The 26,121-nt window shown below is 33.6% G+C and overlaps 2 protein-coding genes across 2 annotated transcripts; one reads left to right on the top strand and one right to left on the bottom strand.

Moving 5' to 3' along the window:
- On the top strand, positions 1-12,091 carry LOC124841603 (pesticidal crystal cry8Ba protein). Its single transcript, XM_047317903.2, has 22 exons — positions 1-364; positions 576-1,181; positions 1,541-1,752; positions 1,865-1,936; positions 2,012-2,146; positions 3,078-3,196; positions 3,288-3,593; positions 6,260-6,347; positions 6,427-6,532; positions 6,622-6,735; positions 7,529-7,692; positions 7,811-7,931; positions 8,102-8,326; positions 8,415-8,605; positions 9,400-9,567; positions 9,674-9,779; positions 9,999-10,136; positions 10,394-10,555; positions 10,628-10,828; positions 11,084-11,278; positions 11,384-11,455; positions 11,637-12,091. Exons 1-22 carry the CDS (start codon positions 317-319, stop codon positions 11,787-11,789), a joined length of 3,702 nt encoding a protein of 1,233 aa, XP_047173859.2. The 5' UTR covers positions 1-316; the 3' UTR covers positions 11,790-12,091.
- Positions 12,092-12,865: 774 nt separating this feature from the next.
- On the bottom strand, positions 12,866-16,241 carry LOC124841605 (uncharacterized). The gene is made up of 6 exons (XM_047317904.2): positions 15,786-16,241; positions 14,899-14,989; positions 14,651-14,817; positions 13,887-13,914; positions 13,556-13,664; positions 12,866-13,257 (listed from the first exon to the last, which is right to left on the bottom strand). Exons 1-6 carry the CDS (start codon positions 15,987-15,989, stop codon positions 13,176-13,178), a joined length of 681 nt encoding a protein of 226 aa, XP_047173860.1. The 5' UTR covers positions 15,990-16,241; the 3' UTR covers positions 12,866-13,175.
- Positions 16,242-26,121: the final 9,880 nt, after the last annotated feature.

The following is a 26,121-nucleotide window of genomic DNA, read 5'->3' as shown; positions in this document are numbered from 1 at the left end:
TTCTGCTTCAAATCTCGCACTCCCATTACCTTTATAGTTCTATTTCTACTCTCTCTCTCTCTCTATCTAAACTGATTCCAGTCTCTCCTTGAGGCTTTATTTATTTTCCTTTTCCTGTTGGTACCCTCTTCTCTCCACTCAAACCCTTCTAATCTGTGTGTTCTTACTTGTCAGAATGCCGTAGTATCTGCATGATTTTGTTGTAGCACCCTTTGTTTTGTTTAATCAGAAGCTTCACTGTTTTGTGTTAGGCCATTCTTTTGGAAGTACATTCCCTTCAAGGGGTTTCTATTTTAGATTTGGCGGTTAGGTTAAGATGTTCACTGAAGGTCTTGACAGAAATGCACTTCGATGGGTCCGAGAGGTAACCATCACTCGATCCTTTTGACTGTTAGTTCTTAGAGTTTTATTATTTGAGGGTATAACTCACATGCGGTTTTCTTAATTTGGGTAGGGTTTGTAAAGTTATGTATTTTTTTTTTTAATTTTTGTGTTGGTGTTCTGGAACACTCTTACCACTACATTAGTGTATGTGAAAATTCTGATTTTTTTGTTTTTGTTTGGTGGGTGTTTAGAAGGAAGATCCAATCTCAAACAATGCATTGAGATCACGCAATGATCCCATCAGTGGGATGAAGAGTGGTGCTGGTAGAGGGTTTGGGCTACCACCCCCAGCAAAATTCAGGAGTGGGCATCTTCCTGCTAATGCAATTCCTGTATCTACAGTTGTGCCAGGTGAGACTGGAGATAGTGCTTCAAATTCCGATAATGATGACAGCATTGAATCGGAGGAAGAAGTTTATGGTGGCAGATACTCATTGGATTCATCACCACAAGATAGAAGAATTCCCAATGGTGCTGCAAGGAGGTTTGGAAACTTCAATCAAAGGGGGGCTCGATATGGGAGTGATTATACATACTCAGAGGTCAGTTCTTCCAGGGAAACACTGGTTGGTAGACCTGGCACTGTGAGGGATCCGGTGATGAGGGGGGCTGCTAATGTGCGGCAGAGTGGCTTCACAGAGGATGATTCATCGGATTCTGCAGCTAGCTCTGAATTCTCTACCACGCAGGTAGGAGGAAGTATCAATGGAGCTCTGCCAAGAAGTAGAACTTATTTGTCTGAAGGGTATACTTCTAGTGTGCCTTCAAGGATGAATGTGAAAAGTGCTGCCGAGAAGGTATGGAATGGTGGATACGGTATAAACTATTGAAGTGCATAGCTGTAATGTGGCCTACAGTATCCAGTAATACTGAAAATTTTCTTGGTATAACTGCTAATATGAATTGATTTTTTGAAACATCAGATGGTGACAAAAAGCATTGTTTATAGAACAACAGGCTTTTTATACTGTTATTTAAATTCGAGAAGGCAGATGCTGCGTTAATCACTGTTGTTGTATTGGCAATGTGCCTCTTCTTTGTCTCTATTATTTCCTTATATATTTTCTCATCTTTGATTTAGGACTTAAACCCACTAGTCTACAAATGTATGGCTGAAATTAGTCTAATTTCTTGAATTGTGTTACAAAATTCCCAGCATGGAAGAATATCTGATGATGAAGATGATGACATTCCCAGTGCACCCCCATTTTCTGGTTCTACTCAAGATATCAGACAAACACGCAAGGAAATCCCCACTTCCAGAGCTCATATTTCTCCAAACAAAGCTGAATCAAGTACTTTGAAACCTGTTTCAGGGGATAAGATAGAAAACCATGTTGAAAGTGGGAGCGCTGACCAATTTGTTAGGTTAGCAAGACATTTGAGTTTTTAACCTCTCAAAAATACATGACTTCCTAGCTGAACACTTTATGTGCATGTGTAGCTATCCAATATTATTTAATCTGTTCTATATGTACAGAACTGCTACTGGTTCAGAGGCTGCTACATCTACAAATTCACACCCACCCCGCCTTCCAACATTTCATGCAAGGTATTTCACGCCTCTTTGATTGTGCTCAATATTTTCTCCTTGGCTGTGGCTAATTTCTGTGTAAATTCATTTCAGTGCTCTTGGGCCATGGCATGGAGTGATTGCATATGATGCCTGTGTGCGCCTTTGCCTTCATGCTTGGGCAATGCAGTGCATGGAAGCTCCTATGTTTTTGGAAAATGAATGTGCTCTACTTAGGGATTCATTTGGGTAAGTTAAGGTTCTTCCTACACTTCTCTTTTTCCCTCTTTTGCCCTCTTCTTCCCTCTCCTTCCTCTAGTCTTGCTGTATTTAGTTCTGGTAAAGATACTCTTGCTGTTTCCTGTTGTGTATTGTCCATGAGTATAAACAAATGGTGCTAACTCTACATATTACAGGTGTATAGTATCTTGTGGGGAATCTAACACAGGTGTTTATTATGTCATGCTGACTCTGGCCAAAACATTGAAAAAGAAAACATTATTTTGCTGCTATCATGAAATAAGTAAACATTTTACTTGCATGATTCCATTCAGATGGTGGTTCAGGAATAAATAGGGAGACAACAGGGGACATTGTCTTGTCATTAAGTAAAACTTTATTTTATGAACCAAGGTCAATGAAAATCATGTGAACAACTTCTCTTGGAACTTGGTCTTATTCTTTTTGTAAGTCTATAAAAACCATAAATAAGCCTTTCTCTGTTGTGTATTATCCATGAGTATAAACAAATGGTGCTAACTCTACATGTTACAGTGTATAGTGTCTTGTGGAGAATCTAACACAGGTGTTTATTATGTCATGCTGACTCTGGCCAAAACATTGGAAAAGAAAAACATTATTTTTCTGCAACCATGAAATAAGTAAACATTTTACTTGCATGATTCTCAGGAATAAGTAGGGAGACAACAGGGGACAGTGTCTGTCTTGTCATTAAATAAAACTTTATTTTATGAACCAAGGTCAATGAAAATTTTGTGGACACCTTTCTTTTCCGAAGCTTTCTACTACTTCTGTTGGCACTTGGTCTCCTATGATGTGAGTGTGATATATATTTAACCATTCACATGCCTCTATTTAAGAATTTTTTTTTTAATTGTGGATCCTTGACTATTATTTTGGTTCCTCTGTTCTTATTGGATTCCTTTTTTGGTATATGTAGATTACGGCAGATACTATTACAATCAGAAGATGAACTAATGGTGAAGAGCAATGCAGAGCCTTCCAGTGAGGGTATTGCTCCAAAACCCAAAAAACTTATTGGCAAGATGAAGGTGCAAGGTACATTCTCATGTTACCTTTTTTACTAATAAAATTATTTAACTTATCATCCCAAGTGCATCCTTGTTTAGACATTCTTCACTTTGTGCAGTTCGTAAAGTCAAAATGGGCTTGGACCCTCCTAATGGCTGTAGCATGTCATCATTAATGACAAACAAAATTAAAATGGACTCTGTGCGACACCATTTCTCCAATTTGCAATCATCACTGTCTGCTGGATTTCAAGCTCTCAGAAGAATTCGATTTGTTCCACGTGTGCCTGCAAATGGTTCCTTGGCTCGACAAAGCCTGGCATATGTGCATGCTAGTACCCGCTACATACAGCAGGTATCTGGACTCCTGAAGGTTGGCGTAACAACTCTAAGGAATAATTCATCATCATATGAAGTTGTGCAAGGTATGTAGTGAAGCAAAATGCATTATAATTATTCATTATTTCTATGTATTATGGAGAAAACTGTCTGAAAAAAATTCCTTCTCAATATTTCTATTATGGCCAAAATATCAGACTTGTTTAACTCTCTAAGAAGGAATTTGGTCTAATTGAGTTTTGGCTTTCTGTGAAACTAACAGATTTTGCTTCTAGTGTTGTTGTGTGTACTCCTTAATCCTTGGAATTGTGTAATAGTACTGTCAAGTGTTCAATATTATGATGTGTGTGTGCATGGAATTGTTTTTTTGTTTCTATGTATTGAATATAGTGAAAAACTATGTATGAGATTAATCTCCGAAAATACACATAGAGTACTATATTTATAATAAAGGAAATATGGACTAAGTCCAAAATACAAATAAAGAATTATAACAGAGTAACTAATGATAAAATATAAAAATAAGATATCTATCTCAAATATCTAATAATTTAATATATTTAACATTCTCTTCAAATGGGTGCATACAAATTGTATGTACCAAGCTTGATAAAAATATAATCACTTCTTGGTCCCGTAAAAACTTAGTGAAAATATATGCTAATTGATAGTTTGAGTTAACAAACTCAGTCTTGATGTCTCTAGATACAATCTTCCCTCAAATGAGATGATAGTCAATCTCAATGTTTTTGGTTCTCTCATGAAAGACAAGATTAAAACTAATATGAAGAGTAGCCTGATTGTTACATATAAGTGTCATTTGAGTGATGTCTCCAAATTGTAACTTTTTGAGCAATTGCTTAAGTCAAACAAGCTCATAAGTAGCTGAGACCATTGCTCTATATTCTGCTTCTACACTAGATCTTGTCACAACACTTTGTTTCTTGTTTTTCCAAGAGATCAAGTTGCCACCAATGGAGATACAATATCTGGATGTAGACCTTCTATCAAAAAGAAATCTTGTCCAATCAACATTTGAATAACAAACAACTCTTGTACGGTTATTGGATCATATAACAACCCTTTTCTAGGAGCTCCTTTAATGCACTTTAATATACAAATGATTGCATTCGAGTGATCATCACATAGGGAATTAAGAAATTGGCTGACCACATTGACTACAAAGGAAATGTCAGGACGAGTGATTGTAAGATAATTCAATTTTTCAATTAGTCTTTTATACTACCTAGGATTTGACTTAGGCTCCCTCTCATTTGGTAGAAGTTTAGTATTAGGATCCATGGGTGTGTCAATAGATTTTGAATTCATCAAATTTCATGTTCTTATACACCTCAATAAAATGGGGCGGCTGAGTGCAAAAATAGACATCTTATTGAAACAACTTGCACTCTTTTAATTCATGGTGAGATTTCTCAATATTTTTAGGGTGATGCTATTCTTACTACATGTTATCTCATTAATCACATGCCCTTTTTAGTTTTAGATAATAAAATACCTCATTCTATTTTATTTTCTCATGAACTTCTTTATCCCTTATGTCTAAAAGTTTTTGGGTCTTCATGTTTTATTCATAATTTTAGGCATGGTCTTGAATAGTTATCTCCTCAATCCCACAAATGTGTTTTTTTAGGATTTACTAGATCACAAAAAGGACAAGTGTTTTTCTCCTTCTCTTAACTGTCATTTTGTTTCTACAGATGTCATCTTCAATGAGTCTTTTTTTCTTTTACCTTAAAGGTCATTCTTCTTCTGATAATGTCTCCTTCTAATTCAGTCAATATTCCTTTTATTTGTGGTTCTCTAGTTGTGCCTTGTCCACCACTACCACCACTGATATCATATTGAATATAGTGAAAAACTATGTATGAGATTAATTTCCTTTGTGTAAAAAATACACATAGGGTGTTGTATTTATAATAAAAGAAATATGGATTAAGTCCAAAATACAAATAAAGAATAATAACAAAGTAACTAAAGATAGATAAAGATAATATATCTAAGATATCAAATAATCTAATATATATATATATATCTAACACTATGCAATTATTTAAATGTGATAGCACTTAAAACATTTGCAATGTTACTGAATTTAATTTGCCTTGATTAATATTTTTATTATAGTTGTGATGGTTTTTATGAAAGGATTGCATATAGTCATTTGATTGTAGTTTAACAAACTCATTGTCATGTGTTACAGTTCAATCATTAGTAGCTTGACACCATTAAAATTGCATTGTAGCTATAGTGGTTGACATAAAGGTAGGAATAGGATTGAATAGAGACTACATAAAAGTTGTCCAATTCCTGCTGCGGTTTGTGTGGTCTCATCGACTCTTGTGTCTCTCCCTAAATCTATAACTAGGAAGCCTCCACTCTCTCTATGTTATATTATTATTACCAGGGAAAAAATTATTGTGCTGTAGTGTAGCTATCAGGTATACTCCCTGGCTTGAACTAACCTTCTCTGTAGTTATAAGATAGTCCTTTGATGGACTCCTGTTACAGCCGAGTCAAAAGAAGTATTCCATTTTATTTTAATATAATCAGTTATTTTTGAATTTATGGATCTTTTTGTGAACTTTTATACTTCCTTACATGCTTGATTACTTTAGTCTGTGTTTCATGATGTTTCAGTTCTAATTGTACCTACTTGATTCTCATTTCACTAATTTGGATTTCACTGGGCTTGTTTTATGTTATTTATTTTTCTACCTGTCCATGTGATCAGAGACATACTCATGTATCTTAAGGCTGAAAAGCATAGTTGAAGATGATGCAGTAAGGTTGCAGCCGGGATCTAGTGAAGTCCATATGTTGTAAGTTTTCTTGTTTGTCTGTGTCTTTTCAATTTTTATGATTGTTACCTCTTGAATAATTTTCTGAATACTTGTACAGTTTTCCAGATAGCCTTGGAGATGATTTACTTGTTGAAGTTCAAGATTCCAAGGGAAAGCAATTTGGTCGTGTTCTTGTCCAAGTGGCTACTATAGCTGATGACCCGGTAATATAAAATGCTGTTTGTCTCTGGGTGTTATTATTGCCTGTCTTGAGTGGTAATGATGTGATGAAATTTATGTTCAACTGAAACAGGCTGACAAATTACGCTGGTGGCCTATTTATCGGGAACCTGACCATGAGCTTGTGGGCAAGTTACAACTTTATATAAATTACTCAACCAGTGCAGATGATAATAGTCATCTTAAGGTTAGTTACTGTGAACAACAATCAGTTTGTTTTTGGACATAAAGCTATAGCAGAGAGAGCTTCAAATCCTGTAATCTGTTCTTTCTTAAATCATGGTCAAGCTATCATGGCAGCATAAAAGAGCCAGGATTCTTGGAACTGAAAAATGATTTGAAATAGAAAAGATAATCATATTTGGTGCTAATTCCCAGGGCTTACTGCACAAATATTAGAAGTTACTTTCGCAATCCATGATATGATGTATATAACTGAATTTGTTTTTTGGTTGCAAAAATACAGCACAATTTGATTATGTATTTTGTTTTTTATGTTAAACTGTATTTAAATTCATTTGTCTGACACATCATTTGCATGATTTTGGTCAGATGCAGATTATAGGTCTGTTTAGCTCAAGAAACTTTTTCTGTCTTCAAATTACAAGAATGCCGCATTATTTGTATGTCTGCCATGATATGTAGCTATTAGGCATACTTTTTTTTTTTTTTCTGAATGTACTGTATACGAATGCTGGTCCCTGAAAACAATGAAAACTGCAAACATTTCTCAAACATCGTTGGGGGCCAATATTTTCAATTCACAGGAAGATGCTCCACTCTGCCAACCCCCTTTCTTTTGTTGTATGCACAGAAATGAGAAAGAACCTATGATATAATTATTCTGACAGAAAGGAATAAAAATGTTGTGTGCTTTATGTTGGAGTAGTCATGCTTAATTATTTGTTCTTATATTTTCTTGAGCATTCTAATATAATGTGCCTCACGTGTTAACATTTTATTGTCTTCTGTAATCCCAGTATGGTTCTGTAGCAGAGACAGTTGCCTATGACTTAGTTATGGAAGTTGCAATGAAAATTCAGGGCTTTCAGCAGAGGAACCTAATGTTGCATGGTCCATGGAAATGGCTTTTGACTGAGTTTGCATCCTATTATGGAGTATCTGAGATATATACTAAGTTGAGGTAATGTAAAGTTGATCTGCAATTCCCATAAATTATTTGATTTCTTTAATATGTAGTTTCACACTTTTTTTTTTTCATTTTATTATAATAAGGTGTTCACAACATTCTGTTTAAATAGATATCTATCTTATGTCATGGATGTGGCGACACCTACAGCAGACTGCCTCAACTTGGTTTGTAATCTACTAGCACCTGTTATCATGAAGGGCAATGGCAAGACTTCTTTGAGTCACCAGGAGGTATCTTTGACATTTAATTATTATTCTTGTCATATAACTTCAACTAGCCACTTCAATGTTTTAGATGTAGTCAATATACCTGAACTGATTTTTTTGTTAGCATTTGTTTACTATCAAATTCATTGATTTTTTGTGTTGTCTAACATGGTGTGATTTTTGTTCATCTCCAGAACCGAATACTAGGAGAGACCAGGGATCAAATTGAACATATACTAACTCTTGTTTTTGAAAATTACAAATCACTGGATGAATCTTCTTTCTCGGGCATCATAGAGGTTTTCAGACCAGCAACTGGCCATGCAGCGCCTGCATTGGAACCTGCTGTTAAACTTTATAAGCTTCTTCATGATATCTTATCTCCTGAGGCTCAAACTGCATTTTGTCATTATTTCCAGGTTAGAGAAAATTGATACTTTATGACAACAATTGTCAATTGTATACTCGTGACGTTGCAATTTAATTGACAAATTAATATGTTGCTAGGTTGCCGCAAAAAAGAGGTCCAAGAGGCACCTGAGTGAAACGGATGAATATATTGCCCAAAATAATGAAAGCAGTTCGATGGATGGCATAGCTATGTCTACTGCTTACCAAAAGATGAAAACCCTATGTATAAATCTTAGAAATGAGATTTATACGGATATCCAGATTCATAATCAAAATATACTTCCTAGGTATTATTTGTTTGAAGGACTCCATTTTGTTTGCGTTTTATTTTTCTAGAACTTTGATATACGTTATGTGTATCATATCTCATCTTTAATTGTGCTTACATGCAAATATGTGCTGTGTTATGTGCATCTCTTCTAATCTTGAAACGCAGCTGTATGTAGATAGACTTTCTGTTCTTCTATTTAATTGATGGTTACACAGTGGGATGTCTACTATTTCAGGCTTAACGGAAATTTATAATGCAATTGCTATTAATTAGTATTATTAGCTTATAGAATGATAATATATCAGTATTGGGTACTGTAAAGCAGTATATTATTACTCTTTACCAAGTCCAATGAGTTGTACAAAAGTCCTCAGCAAAACAATTGGTGGGACTAATTGATTTTATTGTTCCCATTTTTAACCATGATATTTTTTCTTCATTCTTATCAGGATTAAAGGCTGTGCATTTTAAGTTCCAAAAAATTAGACCTGGTATTAAAGCTTTTATAGTAATTGAATAAGTTTCAGCCAAACTATGAAACGAACATGTAATTTACATATAGTAAACGAAAATGTTGCATTTTGTGTCTTTAACTGCAACTGTTATCTTGAGTCTGTATTCTCATATTACAACATCCCTTTCTTGTACAATGATTACTTTTGTTTTGAGCTTGACTCAGGCATTGAATTCAATCACATTATTAGATCCATTTCAAATTTCATCTTCCTTAGTTTTAAAGTATTGTGTTAGTCTATCATATTGCTATTGTTTGTTAAAGGTTCTAATGCAGCTGGTTCAATATTTTCACAGCTTTGTGGACCTGCCAAATCTTTCTGCTTCCATATACAGCACAGAACTTTGCAATAGATTACGTGCATTCCTTATATCTTGTCCACCATCAGGGCCATCATCGCCAGTTGCAGAACTTGTTATTGCAACATCAGATTTTCAGAGAGACCTTGTAAACTGGAGTATTGGGTAAGTGTTGCTACGCTTTAGTTGGAGAGATTAAGTATGCCCTGGCTTTTTAGTCAAAGAATGAATCCCTTCTACTACACAGATCTAACTTGTTTTATTTCCTTAGTCCCATCAAAGGTGGAGTAGACGCAAAAGAGCTATTCCATTTGTATATTCTTGTTTGGATACAAGATAAACGTCTATCTCTGCTGGAGTCATGCAAATTAGATAAGGTACTTAACATTTAAGATATAGCATTAATATTGTCATATTTCATTTTGTGTCTTCAGGAAGATACTCCCTTTAGGTGAACTAGGTCTCAAGTAATCTTTTGATTGTCTTCAGGACTTAATTATAATCCCTAAAATGAATTTTACCTTAACCACTATATCTCTTCTGCAGTAAATTGTTGTGACAACGTGGTATATAATCTAACTGCATTCCTGTTGCAGGTGAAATGGTCTGGAGTTAGAACACAACATTCTACTACTCCCTTTGTTGATGACATGTATGAGCGGCTGAAGGAGACATTGACAGACTATGAGGTCATAATTTGCCGATGGCCAGAATATACCTTGGTTCTAGAGAATGTATGTATGCCAATTCTTGTTATTTCTTTCCCCTTTTTACCCCTGAACTTCTGATACTATCCATTTCACTTTTCATCTCTTCCACAAACAAATACCTATCCTTGAGATTTTTTTCTTCTTTCAATTATTTCCTATGTTAAAAAGGCCACTTTAGAACAGGAGTTTTTACTCCTTGGCCCGAAGTCTGTTATTGTATTTGATGGCCAAAAGTTTGAAGACAGTTTGATTAATTTTTTGAAAACAAAAATTGGCAACAGGCCGTAGCTGATATTGAGAAGGCCATTGTGGAAGCTTTAGACAAACAATATGCAGATGTATTATCTCCTCTCAAAGAAAGCATGGCTCCTAAGAAATTCGGTCTTAAATATGTCCAGAAGCTTGCCAAACGAACTACTTGTGCCTATGTGGTTCCTGATGAGGTGAGTTGAATTTCTGAAAAACTGTTTTTCGTGTCTTCGATACTTTATTTAAAATTTTCTTACTTTTTCCAGCTTGGAGTTCTTTTGAATTCCTTGAAGAGAATGCTTGACATCCTGCGTCCCAGGGTTGAATCCCAGTTCAAGACATGGGGTTCTTGCTTGCCAAATGTTGGAAATACAACACCTGGTGAGCGACTTAGTGAGGTGACAGTGATGCTGAGAGCAAAGTTCAGGAACTACGTGCAAGCTATTGTGGAGAAACTAGCGGAAAATGTTAGTCTTTTGAAAGAAAATTTATGGTGTTATCATAATATTTGACTTGTGTAGGTAGAGCATTACTTCAGTCACGATATTTAGGCACATATCAATTAATTACAAATTTCCTAAAACTCATTTTTTGGTTTTACAATGGAGTAAATACTGAGCAGATATTTATAAATAGCAAACTTGATTATCTTGCCTGTGAAGTTACTTATTTCTTCATATAAAGAACATTTCATAATATTAGCATCCTTTATGGCGTTTCAGACAAAGTTACAGAATACCACAAAATTAAAAAAGATTCTCCAAGAATCAAAGGAAACTGTGGTGGAGTCTGATTTAAGAAGTAGAATGCAGCCGTTGAAAGATCAGTTGGCTAGTACCATAAGTCACCTTCATAGTGTCTTTGAGACTCATGTTTTCATTGCCATCTGTAGAGGTTTTTGGGATCGTATGGGACAGGTCAGTTCACTTTCATCTGGATTCTGTTGCCTTGCCTTTGAGCATCTTTTATATTTCAGACAAATATTAATTGCATCATATTTCGCTATATTTATGATTTAACAGGAAATTTTAAGTTTCTTGGAGAACAGAAAAGAGAATAGATCGTGGTACAAAGGCTCAAGGGTCGCTGTATCTGTGAGTAGCTACTTAATTGCTTGACAGTGTTTCTGTAGTATAGCTTTAAAGGTCTCAAAGAACATTGGTCTAGATTGATTGCTTTATAGTGAAAGTGCCAGAAAGGCATCCCTTTCTTGTATTGTTTCTATATGCTGCGTACTTTGGGTTATGATTTGTGACCTGAAGTAATATTGTGCAGATTCTGGATGATACGTTTGCTTCACACATACAGCAATTTCTAGGAAATGCTTTGCATGAGAAAGACCTGGAGCCACCCAGATCCATCATGGAAGTTCGTTCCATGCTATGCAAGGATGCTCCCAATCACAAGGACAACACATTTTACTATTAGGCCAATTCTACATGTAAATATGAAGTGAGGCATACATGGGGCTAAGAAGAAAAGGGGTCACCAATTTTGTAGTAGGAGCAAGCAACTCAACTGCTCTCAGAAAGATCAATGTGCTTTTCAATGAGGAATAGTGATTTTTTCTATACATGGTATATATACAGTAAATTACTCATTGTACTACTTGGTAGCAGTAGTAGGAATAATATATAAATTTATTAGTTTTTAACATTCTATATAACTAGCAGTGACATCGCTAATATTCTGTTTATAACTAAATATATGCACTACAGATTAAAAGTTCCTCCACTGTTGGTTAATTGATTATGATAAAAGTGTTGAGTTTTAAAATTTTTAGAACATATTATGGGATAATTTCTGATTGATTAGCAGTGTAAAACTTTAAACATTAACAGTGTATGCCTATTAAACTCTAACTGAGTCACTGTTTTTGGTAGTTTCAAAATTCCTGGCATTACAAAGGTAACTTTTGATTATTAGGAGGTCTGATTAATATCGAGCTCGTTCAAATCAGCAAATCCTATCAACTGATTATCACCTTTGGTTATTTGATGCTTTTTTTTAAGTAATCACATGGTTTAGTTCCTGCTCATTGATAACTCTAATTCCAAGGAATGATGTTGTAGAAGTTTTTAAAGGAACATGCTACTGTGACAGGAACCTTGACATTTGATGTCACCATTTTGTTTTTACTTTGTGGCATTTTATTCTTATAGAAAGAGCTGTAAATCTAGGGGGTTTGCTTTGATATCTTAATTTTCGTTTTGGTAATTTGTTCTCTTAAATTTGATTCAAGGCCTGTATTTACGTATTCTCTCTACGGAACAGCCTCGGGTTTGCATTAATTTTCATACCCTTTTTCTGCTCTTTTATTTTTTTTAGTATCCATAGTCTTTTTAAATGGTTTTATGATGGTTGATGAGTAGAGGTGAAAGTCAGAGCTGGTTTGGTGGGGTTCATTTTCATTATATGTTCTTGTTAAACATCATTTAAATTTAATTAACCATAAATAAATTTTTAATTATCAACATATCGTACCAAATTAAAAAATGAACGACTTTCTACTTAAAAGGAATTCAATATCTTTATTATTTCAATCAAACTTAAATTGAATTGTGGCCGGAATCTGAGTTAGGTACAGCTGGAGAAAGCAATGACATGTTTCATGTTTCAGGGCCAAGTTGTGAATAAGAATTTGAATAGCACTTGGGACATTTGAATAAAGATATTTACATGATCAAACTACATAAAGATCAATTGAAACTAGGTGCAGAGGGAGTTTGGAAAACCAATCTTAATTGCGGCACAAGCAAATACACAACAGTCAATTTACTACAGTTCAACTTTTCTTCAAGCTACATCGGCTGATCAGAGTAGCTTTGATATAACTTGGCAAGAAGTCCAGAATGCTTTAGTTGCAATCCTTGCAATAACAGGATTTTGATATATCCTGTCACGAGAAAAAGTGAAAGGAATCAATAAAATTGAAACAATGATCTGAAAAGAGGGTAAAAGAATCACACTAATTTTTCTGCACTTTGCTAAATATAAAAACAAATTGACAACATTTTAAACTCGAATCAGTGTCCAACATAAGATATCATTAAAGTTATACTAACAGGAAGTAACCAACTGCATAGATAAATATGGTACATGATCATGCAATTTAGCATTAACTAGGTTGGACATTAATCAGTTCCTTAACATATTTACTGAGAAGAGCAGGGGTGTTTGGTAAAGCCACTTACCCAATGGCTGTAGCTCCCCATGATGCAACATTATAAACAACTTTGCTCCCATCCCATGCCTTTCGAAGCTTTCCCTTTTTCTTTTGCACAGAAAATGTCTTGCTAAGAGCTATAAAAACACGCCAAAAAAGTCATAAATGATAAATTCCTTCCGATTCTTTTATCTAGGTAATACTTGGCTAAAGTAGAGTACAAAACTTTATCTTAGAACGAGTAAGGTAGCCAAGGAGATGCTTCTACTTTCTTCCCCATTTTCCACTCAAACGTACGGAGTTGTGGACAAAACAAGAAATAAGACCACATATATTATGGAGAAAGCAACCAAACTCACCATCCTGGAGTTGATTTGGGGTTAAATCCTGCAAAAAAGCAAGACACTCAATCAGAGAGAATATAATAAAGTATAAACTATTGCAGTGCTCAAATTGCAATTTAAATTATAAATCAGCGAACTAAATTTTGAACTGTAAATCATAAATCCTACCAAATTGTAAAATACGGGGACAAAAAGAAATAGGTTGAAATTTATCATACCATAGTGCTCAATGTAATAGTTTTGAACAAAAATATTTACATAAAAAGAACAGATATTGAACATCAAAGCCTGAGACAAAAGGAAAACAATATATTTGGAGGTAGTTATTAATGCAATACTCATTTTGCACACTATTTTCTGATATTCAAACATTGCCAGATATAAATTGGACATCTTCTAACTTTCTATAAGCATCAGAAACTTAAAGTTCACTATAAACCATGGAAAGAAAAACATTTTAATGCACCAAATAGTCATGTTCGCTTAAACAGCATTGCTGTAAACATACAAGAGAACTTTACAAATGGTTAAGGAACAATCCCCATAACCTTTCAGGTAACATACAAGTCCTTTTTTCCGTTTGTGGAATTTGCATCCTAACTGAGAAGCATATGCAGTGTCCGTTACATAGGCATACCAGAACTCAGAAGGTGCTTTTAAGTCAACAGATTTAGACTTTCACGTATTTCACATTATAGCAGAAGAGTGACACAATTAAGAGTAAATTGATGGGTACGGTAGAGAGTCTGAGATAACAAAAGACTACACTGATAACAAACCTTGGTTTGCTTGAGGGACAACAAATATGCAGCCATGAAACATGCTATTCCTTCCACTATATCTTCTTGTTTAACAAGGACATAATCTTCTTGGTCTGAGTTAGAGTTAGCATCTTCACCTTCCCAAAGATCATTTTCGCTAACAAGATCCCAAGAACTACCTTCTTCTGTCAAAATCCAAGCTTTTTGCATTAGCATTCTAAAAGTAAAGACCCAAACCAAAAAAGAACATTTGCACGAGTTGTTACCAGCTACACTGAGAGAAACTGATGCTTGTGCATACTCCAACTTTTCAAGGAAGTCAGGGCACTCAACTCTAGATTTGATTAGGTCACACAACTGCATGGAACACACAACATTCCCAGCTATCAAGTTAAATCTCAACAAAATATCAAATATCCTTCTTACAAAAATCATCAAGCATATCCATAATACACATTGCATCAACTACAATTTACAACACAGCACTAACAACAATTACATCTAGAAGAAGTACTTGTTCCACACAAAAAGACTAGCGTCAAAACAGACACAAAAACACCTTTGTTGTAAATGGTTGTTTGGATTAGCACAAAAAAAACGGGACAATTGTGTATTTGGATTAACCCCACATCAGCTTCGATCCAACACTTATCTTGCTAATCGTTTTAGCGCTGGAAAGTACCATCGAACATATTTGTTGCCTTTAAAACGGTAACCAAAACACGGTATTAGACAGTCGTTTTATACTGTTCTTCAACCAGAATTGGAATTTCGCCTATTGACCAATGTCCACCTTCAATGCAAACTTTTATTACGCTGATTATTAGGGTAAATCTTCAATCTTGATAAGAAAGCTGCATAAAAGGTATCTAAAGTGCATCTAAGTTTTACAAAAAAAAAAAAGAATAGAAAAAGAAGCTTTCTCACTTCAAAAATTCGAAGTAATCCGTTCATCAAAGAAGCCCTCATTTTTCCTCTAACACGAGACAAGCCTTTTGTTTGTTCATCACATAAATCATACATAAAAAGGCAAGTTTTCTTCACTCGAAACGCACAATGCGAACAAATAACATAGAAAATCCCAAAACGCTTACCCTAACGTATAGAGATTTGAAGTATTTAAGTTGAAAGAGAAAAAAGAGAGAGTAATTGCCTGATCGGTTTCTGGATCGGGGGAGGTGGAAGGTTGTGATTCATCAGAGTCTTCTTCTTCTTCTTCCTCTTCTTGCTCTTGGTGTTGTCCATCGGAAGCATTGATGAGTTCAAGGGCTCTCTGACACTGTTCCAGCATGGCCTCAAGGGTTTTCCGCTTCACCCGAACCGGGTTCGGGTTCGGATCGGAGACCCCAACCTCCATTCCGGTTCGGAAAAGGGAACGGGTTGGTGTTTTTGCGATGACGACGGTGGGAGAGGAGAGAGCAGAAAGTTATTGGTGGCGGCGTGGAATACACGTGACTTTTTGTTTCTTAATTTTAGCAATTTTGAATTTCAATTAATTTTGAGGACGAGGTTGTCGGTTGTGTTTTCGAGGACGAAGAAAAGAAGAACAGAAACCAGAGCAGCGTCAGGATTGTGCTGCTCCCAATGCAATTCATAGGTTTCTTTCTCTTTGTTTCTCTCATCAAATTCATGCTTTTATTATTTTAGAAGTATAATTAAAAAATAACTAACTATTTTAGCATAACTGTGAACAAAATGTTTTACTAAATAAATTTAGATTATATATTAAATATCCTTTATTTTTGGAAGAATACAAGTGTATCAAAATGAATTATTGGAAATGATAGAACCTTCTAATTCTTACAATATGAGGTATACTAGATTATACATGAAACGAATATCCAGAATAATATACGACCTTCAAGATGATGAAGAAAATATATGAATGACATATAAGTTCCTAATCTAAAAATTCAAATAACTTTTAGTAAACTGACAATATGAACAATTTGATTGTTTTTTTTTATTATGTAATATTTTGAGCATATAAAGATCGAAACATGTTTACTTTAATTTGGACCTTAATATTAGTAGAAGAAAATTATAAAATTATATCATAAAATCATTGGTCAAGTTTGACTTGTTGTTCCACAATTTGAAACAACCAAAACAAATGGGCGAAGTTAGTTTTCCATCATAATCTCGGTAGTTATTGCAACCAAGAGCAAAGAAGAACCTTTTTTTTTACTTCAATTTCCTATTCATACCATGACAAAACCGATTGATATAGCATGGTGAAGAAAATTTTGGAACTGTTATAAGGTATAATTTAATGTATAATTAAATAGCTTTACTTATTTAATGCATAACTTTTAATGTTCAAGAACTGGTAATTAATTATGTGAATGATATTTATAATATCTACTATAAGGTAACTACTACTTCATTTGCATGTGCTACAAAAAGGTTCTAATAAGTTAATTTGTGAAATTATCTTTATCCTTAGAGTTTTCTATGAATAGTTACATAGATATACTAAGTTTTATGATCTAGCAGGATGAAAGGTGATGAATGATTACACAATTGGTTCAGGATGTTTGTTCTTACAATTCATTTCATTTTATTTTATGAAATCGTTTGATGATACATTATTACGGAATAATGTATTTTGTATGAATAGTTACATAGATATACTAAGTTACGATGTAGTTAGAATAAGTGAAATTATTTCATTTTATTTTTTGAAATTGTTTGATGTGTATGTTATTATGAAATTGCTTTATAGATACTTTATTACTTGAAAACAATAGCATTTGAATATAAGATTTTGTTTGAATGTAAGATTTTGTCTTAGAAAAAGTGGATATAAGATGTTGTTTGAATATAAGATTATCGTTTATTAATATTTACCAATATCTCATAATATTTAATAATATCTAATTTTTTAATTAAATAATTACTAAATTTTTTATCTTTTACTTAAAATACGTATTCATTTATTTATTTTTTTAATTATTATAATTTTTCAGAGTGTCACATTTCTTACCACAAATAAAAATTTTCTTCTTCGAAAATGAAATTTCGAGCGTTATTAATTCAAAATAAATCAATAAATAAATGCATAATTTTCCAATAAAATTTACTTACAACTCATAAAATTTACATTACATTGTATATTGGTAAATATTATGACATCACATTGTATATACATAAACCTACACACAACATTTACATTGTTATACTAGTTAAATGTTTTAACAAAATTTAAGTATGCAAACACATGTAATACTTTAAAAAAAATCCAAAATTTATATTCTTGAAAATCAAACTGAATAAACTTCACAATGTTGAACGTACTTTCATATTACAATTTATTTAAATAAAACTAAGGCTTTGGAAATTATAGGAAGGTTTAGAAAGAACACAGACATGCCAAAGTTGGTGGAAGATAATTTCTCTACTTCTTTACATGGTTAATGGAGGAGAATAATTCCTTGTTATAAAAAATTCTGTTCTGTTATTTTCAATCTAGTCCAACCTTCAAACACTCATAAAATGATGCAACTTTGGGATAACGGAATAAAAATTTCTCACAAACAAAAAAGACTCAAAACTAATTTTAGAAATCGGCTCAAAACATATTCATTTTAACCTGGATCAAAAATAGTCCCACACCTATAACTAAAATGTTCATAAGTAAAATTACTGCTACAATTAGTGTCAGAATGCTATACTAAAATTTATATCCAAGAAAAATACAATTTGGTGAACAATGTACCAAATTTGAAAAGGATAATGATACTTTGACAACATTTTAACACGGGTCACGTGTCAAAATTTCAGTGGTCCACATGGAAAAGAAATTAGCAAAAGGAAAATGACGTGGAAAGAAAGTGGTGTAGGATTTTAAGTGGCGGGGTTCATTTTGTGATTTCAAAATTAGAATCTGAGTTTGGGTTAGAGAGAATCCTAGAGAGAAGGACTTCCTTCCCATCCACCCAGAACCGTGCCTCTTCCCACAAGCGTGCCCATCGTTGTCAGAGTTTGCAGTCCGCCGAAGTGCCGCCGTTGACGTACGTTGTACCGTTGTCCCTCCCACCCACAGACAAGCATTCGTCTTCATTCAAGCTTGGCCGCCGTTGTCGGAGTTTGAAGTTAGCGGGAGTGTCGCCGTTGACCGTACGTAACATTGGAGGCGGCGCCTTTCCGCCTTTTGGAACCAACGAATTTGGAAACCACCATTGGAGGTGATTTTTGAAGGTTGCCTCCGTTCGTTTCGGTAATGTATTTTTTGTGTTCGATTAGTTTAATTTGTTTAAATTTTTTTTGGGCATTTAGGATTGTAGTATTATTTAGGTGTTTTTCGTGCTATGGTTAAGTGTAGTATGAAGTTGTGTAGAACATTTTGTCGTTGATGTGGTTTTTGGGTGGAAAGTATGAATTTTTTATCTTTGTGGTTGTTGTTAGATTATTTTGACTATGGTTTTGTATTATGTTTGGTTTGAGAGTTTTTGTTGGGTTATTTTGACTATGGTTTTGTATTATGTTTGGTTTGACAGTGATGAATTTCATTAAAGAAGGCCAAAACAATGTAAGTAAATTTCATTTATTCAAAATTTATTAGTTTGTTTGAAAATTGTTGTTTAATGGTTGTTTATTTGAAAATAATTTGTAGTTTCGACACAATGCTCACTTACACAACTGTAAGTTATAAAAAATTTCATTTTTGGGAGCTTTGATAGAAGATGGTGCATTTTATTGATATGTTGTGCATTTATGTTTTCGTAAGAGGAATTGCAGCAAGGTTATGGAAGTATGTTTGTGATTGGATTTTGGATGTGGACAATGTGCGGAGGGATGAAGTGTTGCAAGATTTAGGCTTTTTGTAGATGTTGTTGAATATAAATGTTTGGAATGTGATTGATTTTTTGTTTACAACTTTTTGAATATGTATTGATGAGGTATGAATGCACATTTTTTTGGTTAGAAATGTGCAAAGAAATGTATTGGTTACATTTATTGGTAATCAAATTTGAAGATGAGAATGGTCATTGTTTACGATGTATGTACTGCAATCATCACGAAATTTCGATGTCATTATTTAGTAAATTTTGTATGTACAAAGTTCTATGTAGAATAAATGATGAAAAAAAAAATTTTGACCAAAAGATGGATGACATGAACTTTGTTTAATATGTGAAAAAATATTTAGCTTAAGTCTCAATGAATGCGTCTACATGACTTGTATGTCCAGTATGAACAAAAGAATTGTGCATTTTAAAATAAATGTCATTTTCAAAGTTGACCTGACTGTGCAAAACCGTTGCCTGAAGTCCCTATTTATTTTGCGTTTGCTACCAAAGTTGTTTCTGCACCATGAGTTTTACAAATATTGTTTCCTCATACATGAAATTGTATATAAATGTCAAAATCATGGTCTGGACATCACTTTTATGTTCAATTATTGTTAAGGAAGAAATTGAAACTTGAAAATGAATGCCATTTTCATAGTTGACCTCGCTGTGCAAAACCTTTGCCTGAAGTCCCCACTTATTTTGCTTTGTTACCAATGTTGTTTCTGCACCATGAGTTTTACAAATATTGTTTCCTTGGACATGAAATTGTATATAAATGTCATAATGATGGTCTGAACATCACTTTTATGTTCAAATATTGTTAACGAAGAAATTGAAACTTGAAAATGAATGTCATTGTCATAGTTGACCTCGTTGTGCAAAACCTTTGCCTGAAATCCCCAGTTATTTTGCCTTTACTACCAAAGTTGTTTCTGCACCATGAGTTTTACAAATATTGTTACCTTAGACATGGAATTGTATATAAATATCATAATGATGGTCTGAACATCACTTTTATGTTCAAATAATGTTAAGGAAGAAATTGAAACTTGAAAATGAATGTCATTGTCATAGTTGACCTCGCTGTGCAAAACATTTGCCTAAGTCTCCACTTATTTTATCTTTCCTACCAAAGCTGTTTCTGCACCATAAGTTTTACAAAAATTGTTTCCTCAGACATGGAATTGTATATAAATTTCAAAATGATGGTCTGAACATCACTTTTATGTTCAAATATTGTTAAGGAAGAAATTGAAACTTGAAAATGAATGTCATTTTCATAGTTGACCTCGCTGTGCAAAACCTTTGCCTGAAGTCCCCACTTATTTTGCTTTTGTTACCAATGTTGTTTTTGTAAGACCCAAAAATAAATTAATACTATAAGATAATTTATTTTGCAACTAATATTTAGTTAGTAAGAATTTCTTATTTTTTTGTGATGGTAATTGTGTATTTGAGTATTTAAGATGTAATTCTATTATATTACTTACTTTGTTAAATTATCATGGTTATTGAATTAAATGGCTTTAGGACTCTGTAAAACTTGATCTTTAGTTATGAGTAAATTGTTTCTGTGCTTTCTTGAACAAGTGACTTTCAATCACTTTGAATTTCTTTATCACTTGATATGTGTCACCGAAATGGTATGATGATTTCTTTGTGTATTATTATTTGAGTATTTTGCTTGGAATTCTTTTACAATTCCATCTTGACTTCTCTGCAAAACCGTTAACATATTTTTTTCTTTTCAAAGTTTCATAATTTTCTTTATTTTGTTTGATTGTCTTTTATCATTATAATTAATTCTTCATATATTTTTTTTAAAAGCTTGAATTATGATGTATATACATTGGCCACGTGAAGAACTTATCTTCGTGTATACTAAGGGCCATATTGAGTAGCATGAATCTTTTCTCCTTCAACCATGACCAATCTTTTCCCCCACTTAATCTGATAATAATTTTGATTTTTGTTGCTTTCTCCACTCTTCACGGTTCTGGTCCATTTTCCTTACCATGGGGTCACTTTTTGTGTAAACATAGCACAATATCTTCTTAAGTGCACACAATAAGACAAAACTTTCATCATGAAACGACTCTGTGGGAAACATTGAACGAAATTTGACCTTAAGAACCAATATTATCCTTTTCTAGTGACCAACATGATTCCTATCTAGAAATGGAGGGACCGTCTGTTTGCTAATAAATCGTAGGATTTCATTAGGAAAAGAAAGGAAAATAAAAATAGCAAGAACTGAAAGAGTGAACGGGAGAGATATCTGAAATTGGAATGTTGCCGGAGAAATTGAGAAACTAAGGAAGAAGGAGACTTAGATCAACAAAGTAAGGGCTGAAAAACTTAAAGAACCAACCAACCTTTGCTGGAGAAAGAGGTAGCAGAGCTAATTCATTTCTTTACTTATGTTGAAAAGTAGAAGAGTTAAACTGAAAGATGAGCTGTGGTTTCTCTGTTATGGATCCTTGTAACTGTATAACCATATAATCTGCAAACTCTATGTCTCTGCACGAAATTTTGTTGAAATGAAGAAAGACCATACCTCATGCATGGGTCTCATTTATTTAATAAAACTTCTCTCACTAACCATACATTGTAGTGAATCTTTGTTGCTGCCATAAAATAGTTTAACCGTGGCATGTTGTCTAATTATCAATTCTTTAATAAGAAAAGTTGTAGCATGTCATTTCTTTTGCTCTGTCCTAAATCAGAGAGTATAGCTATGATGAAGACACTCGTGGAGTAGATAAACATCCTAAGAATCATTGAAAGTCTAAACCAACATGTCAGGTTTTATAAATCCTGCTGCTGGATTTTTTTATTATTTAAAGTAGAGCTTTGCATGAGACCATACCTCATGGTTCTTCTTACTTGAAAGAAAACGTTGTAGCCCATTAAAGGTACTGGATTCTGGCCATTTTAGATTAAATATGAATTCTTTAATAAGAATGATGCCATGCCTTATTACTTAAATGCCAAATTGTTATCTATGTGAAAAGGGCCAACCCTACATATAAGCACCATAGAACAAAGGATTTAAGCCTTATAGGAAACTTGTTTAATAATGTGTTTTAGAATTATATTTAATCACTTCTCTAATTTGGCCTTGGAAATCAGATTTGAAATCATGGCAACCCTCTCATTTGTATTGTCTTAATTGAAGCAAAAGTTCAATTTTCTTTTTTGTTATAATTAATCTACCGTGAGTCATGTACACCTGTCCAGGAAGCTCAGAAAATGCTGATTTTCATAATTTCACTGCAGTTAGTACAGTGGTCCAAAAATTTTAATTCCAGTGTCTAAAGAAAGCTTATTGAGTCTATTTTCTAACGCAAAAAGAACCCTATTATTTGGAATTATGTGGAGAGAGTAATAAACAAAACAATCAAGAAAGGTCATACCTGAAAATACAGAAAAACGTGACAAAAATGTTTACTTTAAAAATTTTACTGCAGCTGATCCTTTAATCCAAAAATTACGAGTTAGCATTCATATGAAAGGTTTTTTAAGTCTAGAATCCAATAAAGCAAGAATCAACTCATTCGGAGTTCTATAGAGAGAGTTACGGGTGAAACATTAAGCGAAGGCCGGAATTGACAACAATTTGTCTTGAATGTGATTTCTGTATTTAATGCAAGTTGGCATGTACTTTATTTTCGTGGGATTTAATTACATAGCCTTTAAGAATTTTATAGTCTTATCGTGTATAATCAAAAATATTTTTATGCTTTATCTTGGTAGTTAAAAGGATAATTTCCTTTTGCCTATATAAGGCGATAGGTGGATACGAGTTTTGTCATTTTACCCTTTTGAGGGAAATACAAATATCTAGCCCGTAAAATTCTAACTCGTGATGAGTATTGTGCTTGGTGAATGGATGTTACTCACCAATGTTTTTACTCGTAAGTCCTTGAAGAACCGGGAAGATATGTCTAAAGCGGTGTGTGGAGGATGACTCTTATCCGCGGTCCAATAGCTGCGTGTGAAGGACCAGTGTCCAATAGCTGTGTGTGAAGGACAAGAACCGAGTTAGGTCCAATAGCTGCGTGCGAAGGACCAGCGTCCATTAGCTGTGGGTGAAGGACAAAATCAATAGGTCTGATAACTTCGAGTCGTGTCCGAAGAAATTTCCTTGTTCTGGTTACCTAGCTTTACATGATATAGTAGAAGAGGATAAACAAACTTAAATTCACTTATGAATAAATTACCTAGTCAATTACAATTATGATATTAAGTTCTTTCGACAGAGGTGTTACGATCTTATTAATACGCTATTAATATTATTAGATGTTTATAGTGTGTACGCTTATCTGTAAATTATTATTTTTGTGGTTATGGTTAGCTCACCCTATTTGTGTGACTACGATGATCGTATAACGCGTATCGTTATACGGGAGTAGATGATGTTCCAGGTGAAGCTGAAGAAGTTTAGAACAAGGAGCGTGTTGGGAAATTTACATGGAAATTTTAAAGTGTGAAAATAAATTGTTGTGAAGTATTTTATTTTAAGCAGACTTTTAATTTGTTATGGTTTGTAATTTTAAAACAACTTTTAATATTCGGTTTGTAATCCAATAATTACTCTCTAATACTTTGATGTATTTTTTTCGGTAATAATATTAAATGTTGTGCCTTTAAATGTAGACAATTATTTTGAAAAATTTTCTGTGACATTCTGAGAAGGGGTGTTACAGTTTCTGCACCATGAGTTTTACAAATATTGTTTTCTTGGACATGAAATTGTATATAAATGTCATAATGATGGTCTGAACATCACTTTTATGTTCAAATATTGTTAAGGAAGAAATTGAAACTTGAAAATGAATGTCATTCTCATACTTGAAAATGAATAGACATTGAATTGTATAAAAATGTTGTTGATAGGGGGAGCAATGTGATAGTTAAACCCAATGCCTGTTATGTTGGTTTTTGATGATGAGAACACATTAATACTAACAACAAATGAATGTTGTCATGTCACAATAGAAAAGTGTTTCTGTGTTATGAAATACATATGTTGAATGTGTACATGTTTACTGTGATAAATGCATATAATGTGTTAAATGCATATGTTGGACATACTGTGTTGGTTATGCATACTATTGTGATTATGATGTGATTATATCTGTGTATGCACACTGTATGTTTCTGTGTATTGAAAACCACAAGCACAAAAGCATATCTACATGAAATAATCGATTATAGTGTTGTAGTAATCAATTAAGGTCATCAGACAACTTAGTTTTTGAACTGTGGCAAAACAACTAGTTTAAATCGATTACATTAGTTGTTGAATCGATTAAAACTTGTGTGTTTGCATATATCTTTTTCAAATGTGCTGTGATGAGTTTTTGAGAAAAAAAGTTTTGAAAATTTGTTTAAGTGTTGAGATTAATCGATTACATATTTGATGTATTCAATTAAGTCTGTTATGTTTTGAAAACTGATTTCATGCTAGTCATAACTGCTTTAACAGTCATATTTTTAAATGTGTTTGACTAACATTAAATGTGAATCGATTACATTAATTGAGCATTCAATTAAGAGCTGAGTTAGTTGTAATACTATTACATCTGTTTTATGTAACCAATTACATTACAAATGTAATTGATTACTTTGCGTCTGATATGATAATAACTATAAATTGACGCATTGTTTGTAATTATGTCACTTTTGATCATTCTAACAATTTCATATCTTATAGTTTTGATCTTAGAAAGATTTACAGGTTGCACACACGCTCAAAGAATCAAGAATGTGAAGAATTTGAAGAATATTGAGGCATTCTTAGAGGGATTTTCGTGAACTACATTGGCTGATCACATTAGCACTACTGCAGGTGTATCTATTTTGATCAGAAGAAGTTTATGCAATCTTTGATTTGCTGTTTCCCTAGACATGCGTGTCAAGAAGAAGAGTGAGGAGCTCTTGGACTTTGAGAGGGAATTCTCAAAGGTTTTCTGCAACAAGTACAAGAAAGATGGAAGAAAATATTCCAATTATTCTCTACAAATTAGAAAGAATATTCCCTCATGCATTCTTTGATTCAATGGATCATCTTCCAATTCATCTTGCATATGAAGCATGGCTTGGGGGATCGGTGCAATACAGGTGGATTTATCCCTTTGAAAGGTTTATGGGAGAATCCAAACGTTTAGTTAAAAATAAAGCTAGAGTAGAAGGAATAATTTGTACAGCTTACTTGCACAAAGAGACAACATATTTTTGTTCACATTATTTCAAAAACTTCATGTTGTCCCCCACTAATGTCATAAATGAAATGCAATGGCAAGTTGGACCATGTCAAGGTGCATTATCAGTTTTTCGACAATCAGACCGTCATGCAGGGAAATAATTCACTCATTGGTTAACTGATGCTGAATTCAACTCTGCTCATGTCCACGTCTTAATCAATTGCAGTGAAGTTAAGTCGTACCTTGAGTATGTCATCATCCAACTCTTACCTTTGAAATGATTAAATTGTTATACACTAATTCATTGCATTCATACCAGCTCATTTCTTGTGGCTGAGCAAGTCGCAGAAGGAAATGATGCTGCTAGAATACACTCAGAATTTCCTCAATGGTTCAGATATCAGGTCCGTACTTTTTCCTATGTTTTAAGCAAGGTCAATTTGACTCTTGCTGTAAATTTTTTTTGGCATATTTGTAGGTTTTT

Source organism: Vigna umbellata, chromosome 1 (assembly GCF_029865625.1).
Source record: "Vigna umbellata cultivar VRB3 chromosome 1, Vumbellata_1.0, whole genome shotgun sequence".
NCBI classification, from domain to species: Eukaryota; Viridiplantae; Streptophyta; class Magnoliopsida; order Fabales; family Fabaceae; genus Vigna; species Vigna umbellata.
The sequence above is the reverse complement of the archived record's forward strand: the minus strand, read 5'-3'. Positions and strand labels throughout refer to the sequence as shown.